Below are 18851 nucleotides of genomic sequence, written 5' to 3' on the forward strand. Positions count from 1 at the left end.
GGAGGAGGCTGCAATGCTTGGTAAGAAATGTACGCATTATCCTGCCCATGCAATTGTAACCCCTCTGTACAGTATGTTCACAAATAAAAAAAAATAAAATTAAAAAAAAAAAAAGACTAGTGCTCTACCACTTGAGCCACAGTGCCAGTTCCGGCTTTTTCTGCTTATGTGGTGCTGAGGAATCAAACCCAGGGCCTCACGCATGCAAGGCAAGTACTCTACCACTGAGCCACCTTCCCAGCCCCCCCCTTTTTTTTTGCCAGTTCTGGGGCTTAAACTCAAAAGCTTGGACACTGACCTGAGCTTCTTTCTGCTCAGGGCTAGCACTCTACCACTAGAGCCACAGCACCACTTCTGGCTTTTTCTGTTTATGTGGTACTGAGGAATCAAACTCAGGATGGGCTTCATGCATGCTGGCAAGCACTCTACCACTAAGCCATATTCCCAGCTTGACTCTGTATTTTTTTGTTGTTGTTGTTGGTTGTTGGGCTTGAACTCTGGGCCTCAGCACTGTCCCTCAGCTCTTAAGCTCAAGGCAAGTGCTCTACCATTTGAGCCAGAGCATCACTTCCAGTTTTCTGGTGGTTTATTGGGAGATAAACGTCTCACGGACTTTCCTGCCCAGGCTGGCTCCGAACCAAGATCCTCAGATCTCAGCCTCCTAAATACAGGCCTGAGCCACCAGCACCAGGCTGACTCTGTATTTTTTACCTCGTATATACAGTGTATACATGTGCACAACTGAGGGAAGGTGGGGGGAGGGGACAGTAGAACACAGGTGGAAAAAGTGCAGCAGCAGAGCCCACTGGACATTGATGAGAGTAAACCATGCAACTCGTGCGCAGATATGGAAGGGAGGGAAGGGGAGAGAATGAGGGAACAGATGATACTATGTAAAAGGAAGAAAATATACTTATTACCTGAGGTATGTAAAGGTAACCCCGCTGTATACCACCTCTTAACAATAATTTTTTTTAAAGAGAGATCTCAATATGGGTACAGGATTCACGATAGTTTCTAAAGACTCAGTAAGGACAGGCTGAAAACTGAGGAAGAGAATGCCCCTCCTTCAAACTATCCCCATTACCCAGCTTACCTCGGGGAGGCTGCCAGCCACTAGGTGTGGGATAATGTTCATGTTTGGGGGGCTGTGGGATGTTGGTAGGGGGTAAGAGGCGCTCCACAAACCGGTACTCATCTGCAGACTCCACAAAGCTGGGGTAATCAGGAGGCTTCTGGCTCTGAGACAACAAACCATCTCTTTGTTAATTTTCCCTATGTAGAGGTAGACAAGGGACACACACACACACACACACACACACACACACACACCCCACAGTGTGGTCATTTTTCATTACACACACACACACACCACAGTGTGGTCATTTTTCATTACACACACACACACACACACACACACACACACACACACACACCCCAGTGTGGTCATTTTTCATTTAAAGGTTTTCCTCTGAGCATTCTATGGAAACTTTCTAGTTCTGCATTCGGCCCTTAAACCATTCCTAATTCTCTCATCCCCCCCCAGCCAGAGAACGTCAATAACTCTCTTCAGTTCTGACCCACCCAGGCTGTCCTGCTGCAGCTACATTTCCACACCGCACTCCCCAAGTGTCTGTCCCAAGGCTGTCCCCTTGTGGCCTCCCACTCTGGGCGCTGCTCTGGAGATAAGTGAGCCAAATAAGAAGACGAAGCCCCCACCACCACCATGAAAGGACGTGGATTTAGAAACTGCAATAGTAACTGAGAGCCCTCTGCCATCATCAGCTCCGAGCCGCGCGTTCTCACCAGCTGCCTTAGTCCGCAGCCTCGCTGGATGTCGGTTCTTCTCCAGACCCAGAGCACAGACCGGACCATGGCCGCCGCCATCTTGGACTGCCCCAGCCTTTTGCTATCTTTCTGCGCGCGCAACCGGCTTGGCCCCACCCTTCCCGAGGGCCGCGCCCGAGGCGAGAGAACGCCAGCGCGAAGCGTAAAGGGGCGGGGCCAGAACGGCAGTGGGCGGTACAAATAGAGGGGGCCGTACAGTCGCTCCGCAGTGACGAGCTACGCAACCGGCCCTCAGCACGCCTGCGCACCGCGCTCCTTCCTCTTTCTCGACTCCATCTTCACGGTAGCGGCCGCTGGTCCCGGGGTTCTGGTAAGACTTGTACGGCGGGTGGATCTGGAGGGCTTTGGTAGCTGGCTGGCCGCGGGGTGGGTCCGAGGGCGTTGGGGAGATCAAGGAAGAAGGGGTCCTTTGTGGCTCTGGCCTTTCTGGACCTCCCCGTGGGCCCGGCGTTCCACACGTGAGGCCCCCGCGTCTCCCTCGCCCCCGACGGGTCGACCTCCGCTTCCTCCCCGGGCACTTTTTCCCTTCTTTCACAGCCTTCTTTTTTTATTTTCGTAGTCGCCAATATGCAGCTGTTTGTCCGCGCCCAGGAGCTCCACACCCTTGAGGTGACCGGCCAGGAGACGATCGCTCAGATCAAGGTTCGTGCGCCCTGCTCGCGGTACTCCGTCGCCCGTGCCCGCCCTGCTGCCCCGCGAAGAGACTCGGAATAGTTCTTTATTTACCTATTTATCTCTGTGTCTTGGCTTGTAGGCTCGTGTGGCCTCCCTGGAGGGTATCGTCCCGGAAGATCAGGTCCTGCTCCTGGCAGGCACGCCACTGGAGGATGACGCTACCCTCGGCCAGTGTGGGGTGGGGGCCCTGGCTACCCTACAGATAGTCGGCCGCCTGCTTGGAGGTGCGTGGGGAAGGAGTGTTTTGGTTTTCTTTTCTTGGAAATTCCTGGTGTATGAAAACATTTCGTTGCTCAATGTCTGGTGGTAGAGCAGAGTATTTTCCAGGCCAGACTAAACCAGAGTGTAACTGCGCCTCAGTCCCTTACCAGACTTTTGTCTTTAGAAGTCTGAGATGAGGAAAGTGATTATGTTGGGTGGTGGCTTGACTCTTGTGGATTTCCACTTTCCCCACCATAGGTAAAGTCCATGGATCCTTGGCCCGTGCTGGAAAAGTGAGAGGTCAGACTCCCAAGGTGAGTGGATTATTTGAATTTTGTGTTTTTCTTTCAAAATAGTAAGACTTTGGTCTCCTGTATGTGTATACTTTTTCCCTTCTTGGGAAAGGGAGTCTGAGGGAAAGGATCCTAGCATAGCAGAAGTCACCCGAGGTCTAATCCATCCTTCCTTTTGCCAGGTGGCCAAACAGGAGAAGAAGAAGAAGAAGACTGGCCGGGCCAAGAGGCGGATGCAGTACAACCGACGCTTTGTCAATGTTGTGCCCACCTTTGGCAAGAAGAAGGGCCCCAATGCAAACTCTTAAGTCCCATGTAATCTTGGCTTTCTGTAATAAAGCTACTTCGCCCATGCAGCTTGTTTTATCTTTATTTGCAGAGCCATGGGGTAAAGGGAGGTATGTATGTTTCTAGGCTGGCGGTGTGTTCCCTAGAACAATGAGACAAAAACCCTTAGATTTGAGGGAAATGGACATCAGTAGAGGTGGGGTTATCCCCATCCTAAGCAACTTTGTCCCCAAGTCCTTTTTATCTTCTTGCCAAAGAAAATAGTCTTGGAGTAAAGGCTGGTTTGGGAGCAAAGTGGATTTGGGTGGATGTGTGTTACACAGGAACATGGTATGCCTCTTCTGTCACTTCATTACACTGGCACACAGGTGAGGGATGCCATTGTTTGCACTTGTAAATATGTGGCCCTGGGCTGGGAAGGTGGCTCAGTGGTAGAGTGCTTGCCTGGCATGCATGAGGCCCTAGGTTCAATTCCTCAGTACCACATACACAGAAAAAGCCAGAAGTGGCACTGTGGCTCAAGTGGTAGAGCTGAAGCTCTTCAGCCTTGAGCTGAAGAGCTGATGGACAGCACCCAGGCCCAGAGTTCAGGCCCACAACTGACAAAAAATAAAAACTAAAATAAATAAATATCTGGCCTTGGTAACCTAATCACAGTCCTGGACAGAGTCATTGATTGGTTTATGGTTCCTCCCTAGCGGCATATTTGAACTTCATATATTGTCATGTAATGTTAATGAATCTGCTGGTTCTTGGGATGCAATATACTAAAGTTAACAAAAGCCTTTAGGCTCTGGACTTGAATTGCTGAGTTTAGAGCCTCCATGTTTTGCTTTTGTCTGGCTCTCACCTTGAACCACTAAACCTGTCTGCCATTTGAGGATTAAAGTATGTAAAATGCTTGGGTAAGCACTTAGCACAGTGCAGATGTATGCAAGTATTGGCTAACTTATTTTTTGCCAGTCCTGGGGGGCATGAACTCAGGCCCTGAGCACTGTCCCTGAGCTTCTGTTGAAAGCTAGTACTCTTCCACTTGAGCTACAGTGCTACTTCTGGCTTTTTTCTAATTATGTGGTAGTGAGGAATCGAACCCAGGGCTTCATGCATGCTAGGTGAGCACTCTACCACTAAGCCACATTCCCAGCCCTGGTTTTCATAGTGTTAAAAGAAAAAAAAAAAGGATTGCTCCTAACTTTTTGTGAGGAAGGTTGAGTTTGAACTCTATCTCAACCTCACTGGGCTAGCACTTAACCCCACTCAAGTCTTGCTTTCTTTTTTTTTTTTTTTTTGGTCGTGAGGCATTGAACTTGGACTGGGCACTGTCTCTGAGCTCTTCCGCTCAAGGCAAGGACATCACCACTTTGAGTCACAGCTGCACTTCTTTTTCTGTGTGGTTAATTGGAGATGAGTCTCATGGGTTCTTTTCTGCCCCAGGCTGGCATCCTCCTGAGTAGCTAGGATTACAGGTGTGAGCCACTGTTGCCTGGCTGTTTACCTTTTTTTTTTTTGGTAAGGGAAAGAAAAAACTAGATGAAAGTTTTGGGCCTCAAGTACATAAAGCAGAGTTTTGGATTGGCTTTCTTTTCAAGGAGAAGCCACTAAGGATAAAACTTGATTTTAAAAAAGCCACCCCAGGGGCTGGGAAGGTGGCTCAGTGGTAGAGCACTTGCCTTGCATGCCTGAGGCCCTGGGTTTGATTCCTCAGCACCACATAAGCAAAAAGAAAAAAAGCTGGAAGTGGTGCTGTGCTCAAGTGGTAGAGTGCTAGCCTTGAGCTGAAGAGCTAAGGGACAGTGCCCAGGCCCAGAGTTCAGGCCCCACGACCGGACCCAAAAAACCCAAAACACCCAATCATACATTACCTAGAGAAGGAATTGCAGGGCTGGGAAGGTGGCTTAGTAGTAAGAGTGCCTGCCTTGCATACATGAAGCCCTGGGTTCAATTCCTTAGCACCACATAAGCAGAAAAAGCCAGAAGTGGTGCTGTGGCTCAAGTGGTAGAGTGCTAGCCTTGAGCTGAAGAGCTGAAGGACAGTGCCCAGGCCCAGAGTTCAGGCCCCATGACCGACAAAAAAAAAAAAAAGGAATTGCAAAGGGAACAAAAGTGATGTTTGGAGTGGGTACAATACCTGTATGATCTTGTCAGTGATTTGTCTTAGTCCATTTTCTGTTGCTCTGAATATTTTAAGGAAAAGCTTTATTTTGGCTTAGTTACTTAACAGACCCTCCAGACAAACCATTAATCCATTAATGGGCAGAACCACCTCTCAATAAGATTGTTTCTATATGAGAATTTGTGGGGGTTTCTTGTTTCCTGTATGTTCTATTACACCCTCCTCTTCCCCTTCTTCCCCCTCTCAATAAGATTGTTTCTATATGAGAATTTGTGGGGGTTTCTTGTTTCCTGTATGTTCTATTACACCCTCCTCTTCCCCTTCTTCCCGCCTTGCTCCTTTAGTCCCTCCCTCCATTCCTCCCTCCTTCCCTTTCCTTCTTTCCTTTTTTTTTTGTCGGTCGTGGGCCTTAAACTCTGGGCTTGGGCGCTGTCCCCATGCTCTTCAGCTCAACTCGAGCGCTCGACCACTTGAGCCACAGCGCCACTTCCGGTTTTCTAGTAGTTTATTGGAAATAAGAGTCTCACAGATTTTCCTGCCCTGACTGGCTTTGAATGGCGATCCTCAGATCTCAGCCTCCTGAGTAGCTAGGATTACAGGCATGAGCTACCGGCGCTGGCTCCTTCCTATTTATGTGTAGCCTAGGCTGGCCTGTCTTCCAACTTGAGATCCTTTTGCCTTGGTTACCTAAGTGCTGGAGTTACAGGTGGGTGCCATTGCAGCTATGCTTGTCTCAATATTAGTGTCCCTGAACACATTTACACAACAGCAGGGGCAAAGTCCAATGTCCAATTGCACAAGAGTTATGAAAAGGATTTGGGAGAGACTAATGTGATCTGACATAATCTAATTTTTTTTTTCTTTTTGGTGCTGGGAATCAAACTGACCTATAAACAGACTAGGCAATCCCTATACCATCAAATAACTTCCAACCTTGTGATCTAATGTTTCTGGATGGTTAGAAAGAAAAAGAGGCAAAGGCATAAAATCTAGATAAAGGGGGCCATTCCTGGGGGATATAAAGATGGTCTTCAAAGCCATTTGATTTCAGTAGGGAAAGAGATGATCTATATCAAGATAAATGCAAATGTGGGGTTGGATGTGTTCAGAGTCCAAGTACCAGGTACTTGAGTACTCAAGGAGTCCAAGTACAGGACTTACATAATTAGATGCAATGAATAAACACACTTAATGGTACTTAGCAGAGTTGTTTGTGGCTCATTATCATGGGGGGGAGTGGGGTCTGTGGGGCTTGCACTCAGGGCCTAGGCATTGTCCCTAAGTTTTTTTTGCATAACGCTAGCACTCTACCATGGTACTGAGCCTCAGTACCATTTCTGGTTCTCTGGGAATTGTTGATAAGAATCTCAGGGATTTTCCTTTCCTGTTCAGTATGGCTTTGAACCACGGTCCTCAGATCTCAGGCTCCTGAGTAAGATTACAGGCGTGAGCCACCCGCGCCTGGCTTGGTTCATTGTCTTCACTGCACCTCAAGTGAACGCTCTAACACTTGAGTCACAGCGCCACTTCTGGTTTTCTGGTGGTTTATTGGAGATAGTCTCACGGACTTTCCTGCCCGGGCTGGCTTTGAACCATGACCCTCAGATCTCAGCCTCCTGAGTAGGTAGGATTACTGGCGTGAGCCACCAGGACCCAGCATTCCTTTTTTTTTTTTTTTTTCCAGTTCTGGAGCTTGAACTCAAGGCTTGTGCTCTAGCATTTGAGCCACAGCACCATTTCCGGCTTTTTCCTGTTTATGCGGTGCTGAGGAATCGAACCCAGGGCTTCATGCATGCGAGGCTAGTGCTCTACCACTAACCCACATTCCCAGCCCTCGAACTGCCCCTTAATTTTGTCTATATTCTCTACTAGACAATGGCTGCTCTACAGCGCGGGGAACTCATCCTCCAAACACCTGCGGCGCCGTGTGCCCAGAGTATTAGCGTGCACACTGATTCCTGCTGGCTGGTGTTCTTATGTCGACGCACTGCTTGACTTCCGGGTATGGGCGGGAATTGCGGGGAAGCCTCGCGATGTTTGCCGAGTTCATGCCCCATTATTGGGCCACTGAAGGAGCGGAAGTACCTTCGCGGTGCCGGAAGTGGCTGAGCCGCGGCGTGTGTGCGCCCGCTCCCACCGCGCTGCTCCTGTTGCCATGGAGCCGGGCGGGCCCTGCGGTTTTTGTCCGGCCGGGGCGGCCCAGCCAGCGCGCTACACCTGCCCTCGCTGCAACGTGCCCTACTGCTCGCTGCGCTGCTACCGGGCGCATGGCGCCTGTGCCGAGGGCTTCTACCGCGACCAGGTGCTGGGAGAGCTCCGCGGCCGCAACGCCTCGCCCAGCCGCCTGGCCGGCGCCCTCCGCCGGCTGCGGGAGCAACGCGAGACGGAGGACGAGCTCGAGGCGGCAGGCCCACGCTCAGCCTCGGCTCCCGGAGGCCTCTCGGGACTCTGGGAACAGCTGGCGCCCGCCGAGAAGGCGGCCTTCGAGCGGCTGCTGAGCCGCGGCGAGGCCGGCCGGCTGCTTCCTCCCTGGCGGCCGTGGTGGTGGAGCCGCGGGGCCGCGCCGCGGCTTCTGGAAGAGCTGGATGGCGCGCCCGCGGCGCCCGAGTCCGGGAAGGATGCCACCGCCGAGGAGCCGGCTCCTGGAGAGGGCCCGGGGGCCCGCCCGCCCGCAGGGCCCGCCCGCATCCCCGCGCTGGCTAGCCTGAGCCGCGGCCCCGTGTCGCCACTCGTGCGCTTCCAGCTGCCCAACGTGCTGTTCGCGTACGCGCACGCGCTCGCCCTGTATCATGGTGGAGACGACGCGCTGCTGCTCTCGGACCTCTGTGCCACGCTTCTGGATGTTTCTGGAGCCCTGGGCGCCCAACAAGTCTTCGCCTCTACGGAGGAAGCCCTACAAGCCGCAGCCCACGTCCTAGAAGCGGGCGAGCACCCACCCGGTCCCCTGGGTACTCGGGGTGCTATGCAAGAGGCTGCTCGCATCCTGTTGGGCGAGGGTCCGGCCAACCAGAAAGGCTACACATTGGCAGCCCTCGGACACCTGGTGCAGGCCCTGGGCCGGGCCCGGAAATTAGCTGTGGCCAGCGAAGATCGTCAGCGCCTCTATCGGGCTCGGAAGAAGTGCCAGTTCCTGTTGGCCTGGACCAACGAAAATGAGGCCGCCCTCACACCGCTGGCTCTAGATTGCACCAGAGCCTACCGTGCCCATGCCATGGCAGCTGAAGAAGTGGCAGCCCTTACTGGGGAGCTGGAGCGGCTTTGGGGAGGCCCCATGCCACCTGCCCCAAGGACTCTGATCGAGGAGCTCCCTGGTTGAATTAAAGACTCTGGTCATTAATAAAGCTGTGACTGGACTGCCCACATCAGCAGTGCCCATTTCTGAGTAGCAGACTCGAGGGCCCCAAAACCACCTACCAGTGCCTCTAGGCTGATCCAGCAGCCATGAATACCCTAGCCCTAGAATGGGAAAGAAGCACACAAGTGTTCCAGGCATTTATCTGAAGGGGGAAAAGTGTCTTTGTGGGCACTGCCTTCATCTTCTTGCTCCAGAACCATCTCCTCAGGCTGAGCTCCCGTGAGGCTGCTGGTATGGCTCAGACCAGGTTAGGTACAGGCCCTTAAGCCATGTGTCTTGGGAGCAGGTGCGCTGGTGGACAGCTGAACTCCCTCCTCAGTAGATGTAGGGCACAATGCGGTAAGGAACACGCTGGCAGTACTCGTGCCAAGCCCGACCATACTTCCTCAGGCACTGCTGCTCATCCCGGGCCTCTCGGTGCACCAGCAGTGCAGTGAAGTAGAGGATATAGAAGTAGGGCAGCAAGTGGGACACCCCTGTAAGGAAGGAGTTCTGTGACCCTCTAGCCAGCACCCCGGGTCACCATGGTTTCCACAGAGCATCAAGGTCTATGATGAGGTGCACAGGACTAGGTTGGCATTGGAGTCTGCTGTCCCCTCCCTCCCCCTTCCTCACTTCCCCTAGTTGATTACTCCACTGTGGCTTTCCCAGGCCAGGCCTCCTGTGGTTACCACCACCCTGAGCATACCTGTCCAGGCGACTCACCACAGGGCAAGGACCAGGCCAGAGACATGATGAGGTCTCCAAGGTAATTGGGGTGGCGCACCATACCCCACCACCCAGACACCAGCAGTTTCCGCCCTGTGGCTGTAGGAATGGTCTCAAGGCCTGGGGAAAGATAGGTAGGGGAGTAGGGAGCCCCAGAAAGCCCTGCCACCCCAAACCTTCCATAGCTCCCAAGAAACCCAGCTCACCAGCCACACTAGGATCAGAAGGATTCTTCCGGAAAGTGTTTTTCTGAGAATTAGCCCTTCGGAAGATGTAGTAACCAACAGCTGGGGGAGGGGAGGAGAGGACGAGCACTTGGTTAGAGATGAGAGCCTTTACCTGACCCTGACCATCCAGGCTGTCCACAGTCCAGGTTCCGAGTGACACCCAGGACCCAACTCCCAGCTTTGGAGAAGCACCTGACCTCAGCACCTGAATGAAGTGAGAAGCGGAGGGGAGGAGGGATGGGCCCAACCCGCTGCCCTTCCTGACTGACCATTGATGAGGCAGATGAGCAAGGCCATGGGCAACTCCAGGCTCTGTGGGTGGTACAGCAAGAACTGGGCCTGCAGACTGTAGGTGAAAGGAACCCAGGCTAGGTCCCCAAAGGCTAGCATGAAGCCAAAGCCGTCGTGTGTGATGTCCATGGTGGTGAGGACAGCCTCCTGCAGGGACAGGACCCAGATACACTGGTTTACTCTGGGGAGGTCCTCAGGTGCCCTTCCTGGCCTCCCTGGCTCAGCCTAACCTCACCTCATACCAGAGGGCATCACCCACATACAGCAACTGGAAGCCATTGACCAGCCACATGGCCAGTGACGGGCTCCCCCGCAGCTCCGCCTCCCTCAGCAGCAGGGCTAGGTTGATGAGGACCTGAGGGATTGGAAGAAAGACTGTTGTCTCCACACAGGTGCCAGCCTCTCAGCTGTCCCTGTTAATCACTCCCGTCCCAGGCCCCGAACCCAGGGAAGTGGGCTAGGACTGTAAGTTAAAACTCTTAAGGTTGTGTTGTTGTTTGTGGAGTTTGAACTCAGGCACTGGGTTGGGCATGGTTACTGAGTTTTTCTGCTCAAGGTGAGTGTTCTATCACTTTGAGCTACAGCTCCACTTCTGATATTCTGGTGGTTAATTGGAGATGAAAGTCTCACAGACTTTCCTGCCCAGGCTGGCTTTGAACTGTGATCCTCAGATCTCAGTCTCCTAAGTAGGATTGCAGGCGTGAGCCACTAGTGCCCAGCTAAAACTCCTAGTTTTGAACCTGAGCTTTTCACTTGAGCTAGTTGCTTATCCTCTCCAAAGCCACTGCCATGTGGAAAATGGAGACTGTTTTGGGACAAGGACTCTGAGATAAGGTGTACAAAGGACTAATGGTTAGATGGGAACTAGCCAATACTAAGCTTGGTGATGTTATTAAAATGGCTCCTTTAAGCTAGGTGCTGGTGGCTCATGCCTGAAATCTTAGTTATTCAAGAGGCTGGGACTTAGAGGATCATGGCTCAAAGCCAGCTCAGGCAAGAATGGGAGACCTATTTCCAATTAACCACTAACATGTCAGGCTAGACAGATATTTCAAATGGTAGAGCACCCATTGTAATTGAATGAATACAAAGCACTGTGTTCAAGCTCTGGTACCAGACAAGGGGGCGGGGGAGGATTACCTCTTCTTGTTCTCTTAATAGTCTTGGGAGAAAGTTTTTATTCTATCCCATTTCACCAGTGAGTGTAGAAGCATAATGACTGAGGGGTCAGGACCCACATCTTGGTGGGGCCTAATATGGGGCACACTTAAGATTAGTTGAAGGTAAGAGTCTCTAATTTATCTGCCCAAGCTGGCTTAGGACCTCTATCCTCAGATCTCAGCTTCCCCAGCAGCTAGGATTATAACCAGTACCTTATTAATTAAATCATTTTAATTAAAAAAAAAGACAACTCCCAAATCCATGGTGAATCCTTAGCAGTCTTGCCTCAAGATGAGGTCATCCAAGGTGAAAGTTGGGACTTTGCTCAAGAGTTCTCTCAGCAGGGGCTGGGAAGGTGGCTCAGTGGAGGCCCTGGGTTCGATTCCTCAGCACCACATTAGCAAAAAGAAAAAAAGCTGGAAGTGGTGCTGTGGCTCAAGTGGTAGAGCACTAGCCTTGAGCTGAAGAGCTGAAGGACAGCGCTCAGCCCAGGCCCAGAGTTCAGACCCCCCCCCCCAAAAAAAAAAAAGTTCTCTCAGCAGTCTTGGCCAGCAGCCCATCAAAGAATACAGATGGAGCGTTTATCATGGCTCCAGTGACAACAGGCTGCTAAACCTATGAGGACTAGGTTCTTCAATGATCTGACCTTGAAGTAGCACACTGTCACTATCTTTGAAATGGACTTTGCATGTTGAAACCAGCTTGCACTCCCTACATTTTCCTGCTTAGTTTCCCCACACGACCTGTCTTCTGTCTTCCCTGTATTTCTGCTCTGGTGGTGTTGGGTATGGAAGCTGGGGACCTAGTACATGCTAGGCCAGTGTTCTCCTACTGAGCTGCACCCGCCCCCCAAGTATATTTTGCTGGTTTTGGTCTTTTCCCACTAAAATGAAGGGTTGCTAAGGCAATTTCTCTCTCACTTGACTAGAGCAATGTCTGTTTATTTAGTTATTTTTGGGTCTGGTCATGGGCCTGGACTCTGGGCCTGGGCGCTGTCCCTCAGCTCTTCAGCTCAAGGCTAGCGCTCTACCACTTGAGCCACAGCGCCACTTCTGGCTTTTTTCTTTTTGCTTATGTGGTGCTGATGAATCGAACCCAGGGCCTCAGGTATGCAAGGAAAGCGCTCTACCACTGAGCCACCTTCCCAGCCCTAGAACAATGTCAAAACCATGCATTCTGTGGGTCGGCTTGCGTGGGGAATGACTAATGGTTGTCCTCTGTACAACTGCCGCCCTGCCCTGTGCCCGCACCCTATCCCTCCTCTCCTGGCAGCCACTCAAGCCCAGCATACCCAGGCCATGAGGCCAGGCCGAAGCTCGCAGAAGTACTTGAAGTCAAAGGAACAGATTCGAGGGTTGAGCTCCCGTCCCAGGAAAATGTCATAAATCAGGTTACCTGGAGAAGAAGAGGGTGAAGGTGCAGGCAGATGTACCCTTCTGTCTCACTCCCACCCCACCGGAACCCCTCTCTCACCTGTGTTTCCCCCAGGTGCCAGGACTGAGGCAGGGGCAACCAGGGCCTTCACATAGAGGAGGAGGCTGAAGATGAAGGCAGTGAGGGTGGCCGCAAACGCCAAGGGCAGGAGCATGTCTGTGAGCGCCCCCAGGGGCAGCCCCGCTGACACCCCCACACTGACCAACAGTGCGGTCACCACCAGCGCCTGGAAGCCTGACCCCAGCAGAGTGAGCCCTGGGGCTCTTGCACCTTGCCCCTCCCCCTGAATCCCAACACACATAGTCCAAAGCTCAAGTGGGTCACACTCAGCCTTCAGAGGGCCATCCAGCTCCTTGCAGAATACCAGCTAACAGGGAAGGGGCATGGAGATACTCGTCTTTCCAGGACATAAAAGAGACCCTCTAAGGGGATTTGGGGTAGGGGACAAGGCTCCCTGGACTTCCCTGCAAGAACTGGAAACCTCACCCCACCAGGGCAACTCCCAATACAAGGGAGGGACCCCTCAGGCACCGTTAATGGGGTAGAGCAGGCGACTCTTGTCCTTCAGTTCCAGCCCCTTGGCCATCTGCGGGCACAAAGGAGGGGTGTGTTGAGGGCTGGGGCTCCCTCCCCGGCGAGGCCCCGCCCCCGCCCGAGCCGTTAGATGGGCGCACACCTTGCGCGCCGGCAGCAGGTAGAGCGCCGCCTGCAGGCCGAGCCAGGCGAGCAGCAGCAGCAGCGCCCGCGGGCTCCACAGCTCCGCCAGTGCAGGCAGGCTCGGGGGCGGGCCCAGCAGGCGCGCTGGGCCCGAGCGGGCCGCCAGGAGCAGGTGGAACATGGTGGCGGGCAGCAGCACCATCAGCGCCGCCGCGCCTGCGGAGGGGTTCGCGGAATCACGGCTCGGCCCGGGCCGACCTCACAAGGTCCTCAGTCGCCTGCCTGGGTATCCCCTTGCCAGCCCCTCTCCCTTCCTCCTCGCCCCTCCTTTGTGCCCTGCACCCTCACAAGTGCCCCGCTCGGCAGCCCCCGCATGGACCCCTCGCTCCCCTGTGCAGACAACTTCCCTGCAGACCCGCCGCTCCCGAAGCCTTCCACCCTCAGATCCTGCCCATTGCTCCATTACCCAGGGGGCCCCCGAATTCCAGTGGGGCTTGGGGGCCCTGAGGAGTCATGGTTTCCGCTCCGCTGGGAAGCTGGGGCTCACAGAAGTCGATCAAGGGGAGGCGGCCCGTTCCATCCGCTCATGGGAGAGACAACGCGGAGGAATCGGAGGAATCGCGCGCCGGCCTGCACCTGTCTCACAACAGCTGGACAGCAACAGCGTCGCTCCACCCGAGAGCTTTAGATGGACACGCCCCCTGCCCATCCTGGGCCCAGCGCAGCAGCCAATCGGCGCCCGGGGCGGGCCCTGCAGGGGGCCTCAGAAGCCTATCGCGACGTCCCTTCCCCAGAAGGCCCCGCCCCAGCAAGTGAGAGGGAGGAGGAAGCCACACACATTTATTAGGCACGTCCTGGCACCCGCAGCCGGGAAGGGCTGCCAGGACGAGACCTGGAACCAAGGAGATGTGGCCGGAATAGCCTGGTGCACAGTGTCAGCCGGACCTATCCGCGTTCGCAAATGACTTCAACGACACTGGGCTCCATGGGCACTGGGTCTGGACAACGCAGCGCAGCAGAAGCTACCACTTCATCTAGCAGCAGGTGCACGAGCTCCTCGTCTGCCACAAAGCGCCACAAGTAGAGCTGCAGGAAGTGGCAGTCCACCTGCACCTGCTGCAGCCCGAAGCGCCCAAAGGTGCGCAGCCGCACACACTCCAGCAGGGTCTTCAGGCTGATCTTGATTATGCCAGTCAGCACCGACACCTGCAGGAGGGGACAAAGGGATGCATGCCGCTCAGTAGCTGCACGGGGTGGGGTGGGGGGGAAGTATCTAACACCTGAGACAAAGGTGGATACAGCAGAAATTCCCAGGGCCCAGGCATCATCACATGAAGGGTAGCAGTCAGAGCAGTCAGTGCTGACTGACGTGGGATAGAAGCATTACTGAGTAGGGAGATCCCTGAGCTTGGGCTGGGGTAGGCACATCTCCTAAATGGGCAGGAGGACAAGGGCAGACACACTTAGGTCATCACCCTGGCTGGTAGTAACACTCTAGTCCATCTAGAACCAACCCTAGACACAGACTAGGGAGTTAGGATCTCTCTACCCCCTTGTTGGGCACAGACAGGGTCTGGGGCTTCATGGACTGGTATGCGGCTGCTCCAGCCAAGCTTCCTGGGTTAAAAGGTCAGACCTTGTTAAATTCCACAGGGCTGAACACATCAATTCGCTCAGAAAACAGCTTCTGGATATTGCTCAAGAGGTTGGTGTCCATCGGGGCACTGGATGAGGGAGACAAAGAATCAGAGCCCAACTTCACGACATCCTCTTCTGCTCATCCACTGGGGCCTCCCTACTAGCCTTACCTGGGTGTGTAGCTGGGTGCATAGCGGCCCTGCTGCCTGGAGCTGCTGTACACTGAGAAGGTCCTCTTGCTGGAGTCACTGCTCTGAGCCTTGCGGACTCCCTCCTCATATAGGAGCCCCACCTGGTGGTATCAAAGAGGCATTGCAAGGCCAGAGCACTAAACCCGGTCCAATTAGGTGTCCTGGAGTCTCAGCAGAGGATGCTAGTTATCTACTTGGTAGAAGAATCACAGGGTAGGAAATGAAGCTGTGGCTTAAGTGGTAGAGCACAAGACTTGAACAGAAAAATACTGAGAAAGCATGAGACCTGAGTTCAAGCACCAGTATCAGTCCAAACCAAAAAATCATAGGGTAGTCATGATGGCTCACACCAGTAACCCCAGCTACCCAGAAGACTGGGATCATAGATTAATCTCTATTTGCAGAAACCATTTGCAAAACCAGGGAGTGGGAGAAGCAAAGGCAAGACATAAGAGTGTGTCTATGAGAAACAATCCTATTTTCTTTTTTTTTGGTCGGTTGTGGGGCTTGAACTTCGGCGCTGTCCCTCAGCTCTTCAGCTCAAGGCTAGCGCTCTACCACTTGAGCCACAGCGCCACTTCTGGTCTTCTAGTGGTTTATTGGAGATAAAGAGTCTCACAGACTTTCCTGCCGGGGCTGGCTTTGAACCATGATTCTTAGATCTCAGCCTCCTGAGTAGCTAGGATTACAAGTGTGAGCCACTGGCACCCTGCCTTTTTTTTTTTTTTCTGTTTGGAAGTTTTAGCAAGGATTTCAGTGCAGTAATGAGAGAGCTGAAGAAAAGTGTGTGTGTATATTTTCTGCTCTTCAAGCATGAAAGGGGTGCAAAGACTCAAGACCCAATCTTCAGCTCTGCCCAGCCTTCTGGGTGATCCTGGGCTTCTAGTTCGTCACTGGTGAGATGGGGCAATGAGGATTAAGGTCAGGGATACAGGCACTGCTAGGCCCCTGCTGCACTGATCCCCGGAGGGCTGCTCCCCACACCCCCCCCCCACCTGCAGCAGGGCTCCCCTGGCCAGCCTGAGGCAGTACCTGCACGTCAATAGCCGTTGTGTCCTCCACCACCCGCTTCATGACAGCACGCACATTGCGGGGCTCCAGGGTGCTGAGCCAGTCCCGAGTCTCCACACTCTTGCGCAGCATCTGCGATATGACCAGGCCCTGCACCTTCACATAGTGGGTGAGCAGCCGCCGAGCCGTCTCCCTGGCATCCGCACACAGTGAGCTCACAGGCGTCACTGGGGATTGGTCCTGAACCGGGGAGGCAGAGGACAGCAACTATGGGTACCAGAGCCAGTTCAAAGGTTACTGTACATCAGGAGCTGGCCCTAACTTGTGCCACATGGAAGGTGGAGTGGGACATGAGTCTGGCCATGCGATCACCCAGCTTCCTGTGCTCCTGGCAGCAGCCCCTTGTGTCCCCCATGAACCAGTTCACCTGCACCAGAAATTGCTCATCAGTGAGTGTAAGGATGTAGGAGATGGTGGCCGTCTCATAGTCCAGGCAGAGGCGGGAGAGCAGCAGGAGCAGGGCAGGTGGGGTAGCGCCCCCCTTCTCCCCCGGGCTGTCGCAGAAGCTCTGGGCTGTCTGGCACATGGATCGGATGAAGCCCACAATGAGGCCCTCACGGACTCCCTGGCTGCAGAACTCACCCTGTGAGAAACAGTCCCGATAAACAGGCAGCCTTTCCTCTAGGTAGTGGCCCATGCATTGGGGGATGGGGGTGTGTGTGCATTGGGGAACCTCATCCCTCTCCTGTTAGCCCACCTGCAGAGAACCAATATTCTCAGAGTTTCCCTGACCCCCCTCACACCCCCAGATTGTGCCTCCTGAGACCCTAAAGCCCCACCTGGCTGCCTAAAACCTTGAGGCCTGTCCCGAGTTCCCAAAGCATTAGTAAAAGACTAGCCATAGGCATTGGAGAGCCAACCAGTGGCATGACTGACCCAAACCCAATGGTGCATACCCGGAAGTAGGGCTTGTTGGAGAACGACACCTCCTTGGCAGTGAAGAGGTGCACAGCAGCCAGAGAGGATTTGATGTGGCTCAGGATGGAGCTGGCCACGTTGGCCAACAACTCGGCCAGGCTAGGACCCTCCTTCCCAGCCAGGCGGGGTGCAGCCAGTGCCTGGCGCACATCGGTCAGGCAGCCCAGGAAGGCCGCACGCAGGCCCTGCAGGTGGTGGCCCAGGCGCTCGCGAGCCACTCGCTCCACGATCTCTGTGGCCGCCTCTGCGAGCCCAGCCGCGGCCAGCAGGGCCCCGGGGGCCTGCAGGCGCCGGTGAAAGCGATCCAGGGCCCGAACCAGCAGTGAGTTGTCACTGCCACCCTGCTCCTGCGCCAGCCGCCGCTCCACCAGCGCGAAATAGCGGCCGCCCAGCTCCCGCGTGAACACGGCCAGCTTCTCCGCCCCCGCGGGGCCCCGGGCGGCGAACAGCTCCTGGTAGGCCGCGGCCACCTGGCAGAGGCCGCCCACGAAGCCGCTGCCCCCGCGGTCTGTGAATTCCAGGACGTCGGGCGCAGGTGGGGAGGGCCCCAGCTCCGACTCCAGGCTGCTCAGCTCCTCCTCCAGCCGCCCGCGGGCGTGCGCCAGGAACTCCTCACACAGCTCCTCGGCCGGCTCGCCCAGCGCCAGCAGCAGCTCCACGCACTCGGCCTGCTCGGGCGCCCCGGAGCCGCCCTCTCTGCGGGGAGGGAGAGGCAGTGAGGGGCAGCATCCCCCCCCCCACACCCCCTTCCGACCACGCAGGGTCTACAGAGCAGGGGAGGGCGCCCCGGGCCCAGGGCCCCACACCTGAAGCGCTGGCGCAGCTGCTGGGCCAGGCGGGCCGTGATGAGCTGGCAGTCGTCCTGGATGGCGCGGAAGGAGGGCAGGTGCTGGTACTGCTGCAGCACCGCGCGTGCGCGGCCCTGGTAGCGCACGGCCTGCCCGTAGGCGCCCCGCTCCACGCACGTGGTCAGGCGGGAGGGCAGCTCGAAGAGGAACTGCAGCTTCCGCAGCAGCGCGTGCACCCCTGGGGGACGGGAGGGCGGAGGGTGAGCCGCAGGGCCCAGGGAGGACCCCAGCAGGCCCGCCCCTCGGAGGGCGCCCACCTGCCAGCTTGGTGATGCGCTCGTGGCGGTCCTGCAGCGTCGCGCTGATGCGGGCGCTGAAGCTGGTGATCACCGCCATGTTGGTGGCCAGCCGGTCCATCTCGTCCTCCATCTTCCGGAAATCGTTCTTCATCTTCCGGATGGTGTCTTGGGAGGACAAGGAGGAGAAAAAGGAGATGGAGAGTTGACGATGGATATGCAGCGATTAGCCCGGGCCCCAGGATGGAAGCACTCTCACCGACACCCACAATTCGGTGTGTGAGGGTGTGATTATTATAGCATGGCTGGAGAAAGAGTCAACATGCTCAGCAGGCGTTTACACACCTGTGCCCAGGGCAGATGGCCAGAGAGATCCACTGCCTTGCAACAGCGGCTCCCTTAGCCACAGGCGCCCAGCTAAAATATTGTATCTTTTATTTGGTGGGTGTGGGGCCTGAACTCTGGGCTTGGGCACTGTCCCTCAGAGCTCTTCAGCTCAAGGCAAATGCTCTACCCTTGAGCCACAGGGCCACCTCTGGTTTTCTAGTGCTCTGTTGTTCATAAGAGTCTCATGGATTTTCCTGCCTGAGCTAGTTTTGACCCGAGATGCTCAGATCTCAGCCTCCTGAGTAGCTAGGATTATAGGTGTGAGCCACCGGCACATGGCAAATATATCTTTTTTTTTTTGGGGGGGGGTC

The 18851-nt window shown here is 54.8% G+C and overlaps 5 protein-coding genes across 8 annotated transcripts in view; 2 read left to right on the forward strand and 3 right to left on the reverse strand.

The window, feature by feature from the left end:
• The window catches only part of Mrpl49 (mitochondrial ribosomal protein L49), a 6093-nt gene extending 4181 nt beyond the window's left edge, over positions 1-1912 (reverse strand). The window contains exons 1-2 of one of the 3 annotated variants that reach the window (XR_001175241.1): positions 1807-1912; positions 1097-1260 (exon numbers count right to left, since the gene is read on the reverse strand). Coding sequence is in view for 1 of the 3 variants with exons in the window: in XM_013021086.1 (XP_012876540.1) it covers positions 1097-1260; positions 1814-1887 (238 nt within the window). In the remaining 2 variants the exon portion in view is untranslated. Of the gene's footprint in view, positions 1-1096; positions 1276-1806 lie in introns of all 3 variants that reach the window. The other 2 variants (XR_001175240.1, XM_013021086.1) reach the window with 2 other exon arrangements.
• A 143-nt stretch (positions 1913-2055) lies between these two features.
• On the forward strand, positions 2056-3373 carry Fau (Finkel-Biskis-Reilly murine sarcoma virus (FBR-MuSV) ubiquitously expressed). The gene is made up of 5 exons (XM_013021224.1): positions 2056-2158; positions 2408-2490; positions 2603-2747; positions 2983-3038; positions 3200-3373. The coding sequence occupies exons 2-5, from the start codon at positions 2416-2418 to the stop codon at positions 3323-3325; spliced, it is 402 nt and encodes a 133-aa protein (XP_012876678.1). The 5' UTR covers positions 2056-2158; positions 2408-2415; the 3' UTR covers positions 3326-3373.
• A 4154-nt stretch (positions 3374-7527) lies between these two features.
• Znhit2 (zinc finger, HIT-type containing 2) lies at positions 7528-8818 on the forward strand. Its single transcript, XM_013021077.1, has one exon. It carries the CDS (start codon positions 7574-7576, stop codon positions 8732-8734), a length of 1161 nt encoding a protein of 386 aa, XP_012876531.1. The 5' UTR covers positions 7528-7573; the 3' UTR covers positions 8735-8818.
• Positions 8819-8897: 79 nt separating this feature from the next.
• Positions 8898-14032, reverse strand: Tm7sf2 (transmembrane 7 superfamily member 2). 2 transcript variants are annotated; one of them, XM_013021075.1, is made up of 10 exons: positions 13718-14032; positions 13271-13467; positions 13126-13180; positions 12634-12828; positions 12452-12555; positions 10235-10354; positions 9978-10146; positions 9688-9768; positions 9479-9601; positions 8898-9249 (listed from the first exon to the last, which is right to left on the reverse strand). In XM_013021075.1, exons 1-10 carry the CDS (start codon positions 13764-13766, stop codon positions 9089-9091), a joined length of 1254 nt encoding a protein of 417 aa, XP_012876529.1. In that variant the 5' UTR covers positions 13767-14032; the 3' UTR covers positions 8898-9088. The 2 variants fall into 2 exon arrangements, with proteins under 2 accessions (XP_012876529.1, XP_012876530.1); XM_013021076.1 differs by lacking the exon at positions 9479-9601.
• A 41-nt stretch (positions 14033-14073) lies between these two features.
• Positions 14074-18851, reverse strand: part of Vps51 (vacuolar protein sorting 51 homolog (S. cerevisiae)) — a 12257-nt gene continuing 7479 nt past the window's right edge. Inside the window, exons 3-10 of the mRNA XM_013021074.1 lie at positions 18175-18321; positions 17876-18095; positions 17048-17765; positions 16519-16734; positions 16113-16331; positions 15060-15181; positions 14888-14975; positions 14074-14457 (exon numbers count right to left, since the gene is read on the reverse strand). Of these exons, the coding sequence (XP_012876528.1) occupies positions 14197-14457; positions 14888-14975; positions 15060-15181; positions 16113-16331; positions 16519-16734; positions 17048-17765; positions 17876-18095; positions 18175-18321 (1991 nt within the window). The 3' untranslated portion in view covers positions 14074-14196. The remainder of the gene's footprint in view (positions 14458-14887; positions 14976-15059; positions 15182-16112; positions 16332-16518; positions 16735-17047; positions 17766-17875; positions 18096-18174; positions 18322-18851) is intronic.

This window comes from Dipodomys ordii, unplaced genomic scaffold, assembly GCF_000151885.1.
Source record: "Dipodomys ordii isolate 6190 unplaced genomic scaffold, Dord_2.0 Scaffold54, whole genome shotgun sequence".
NCBI lineage: Eukaryota > Metazoa > Chordata > Mammalia > Rodentia > Heteromyidae > Dipodomys > Dipodomys ordii.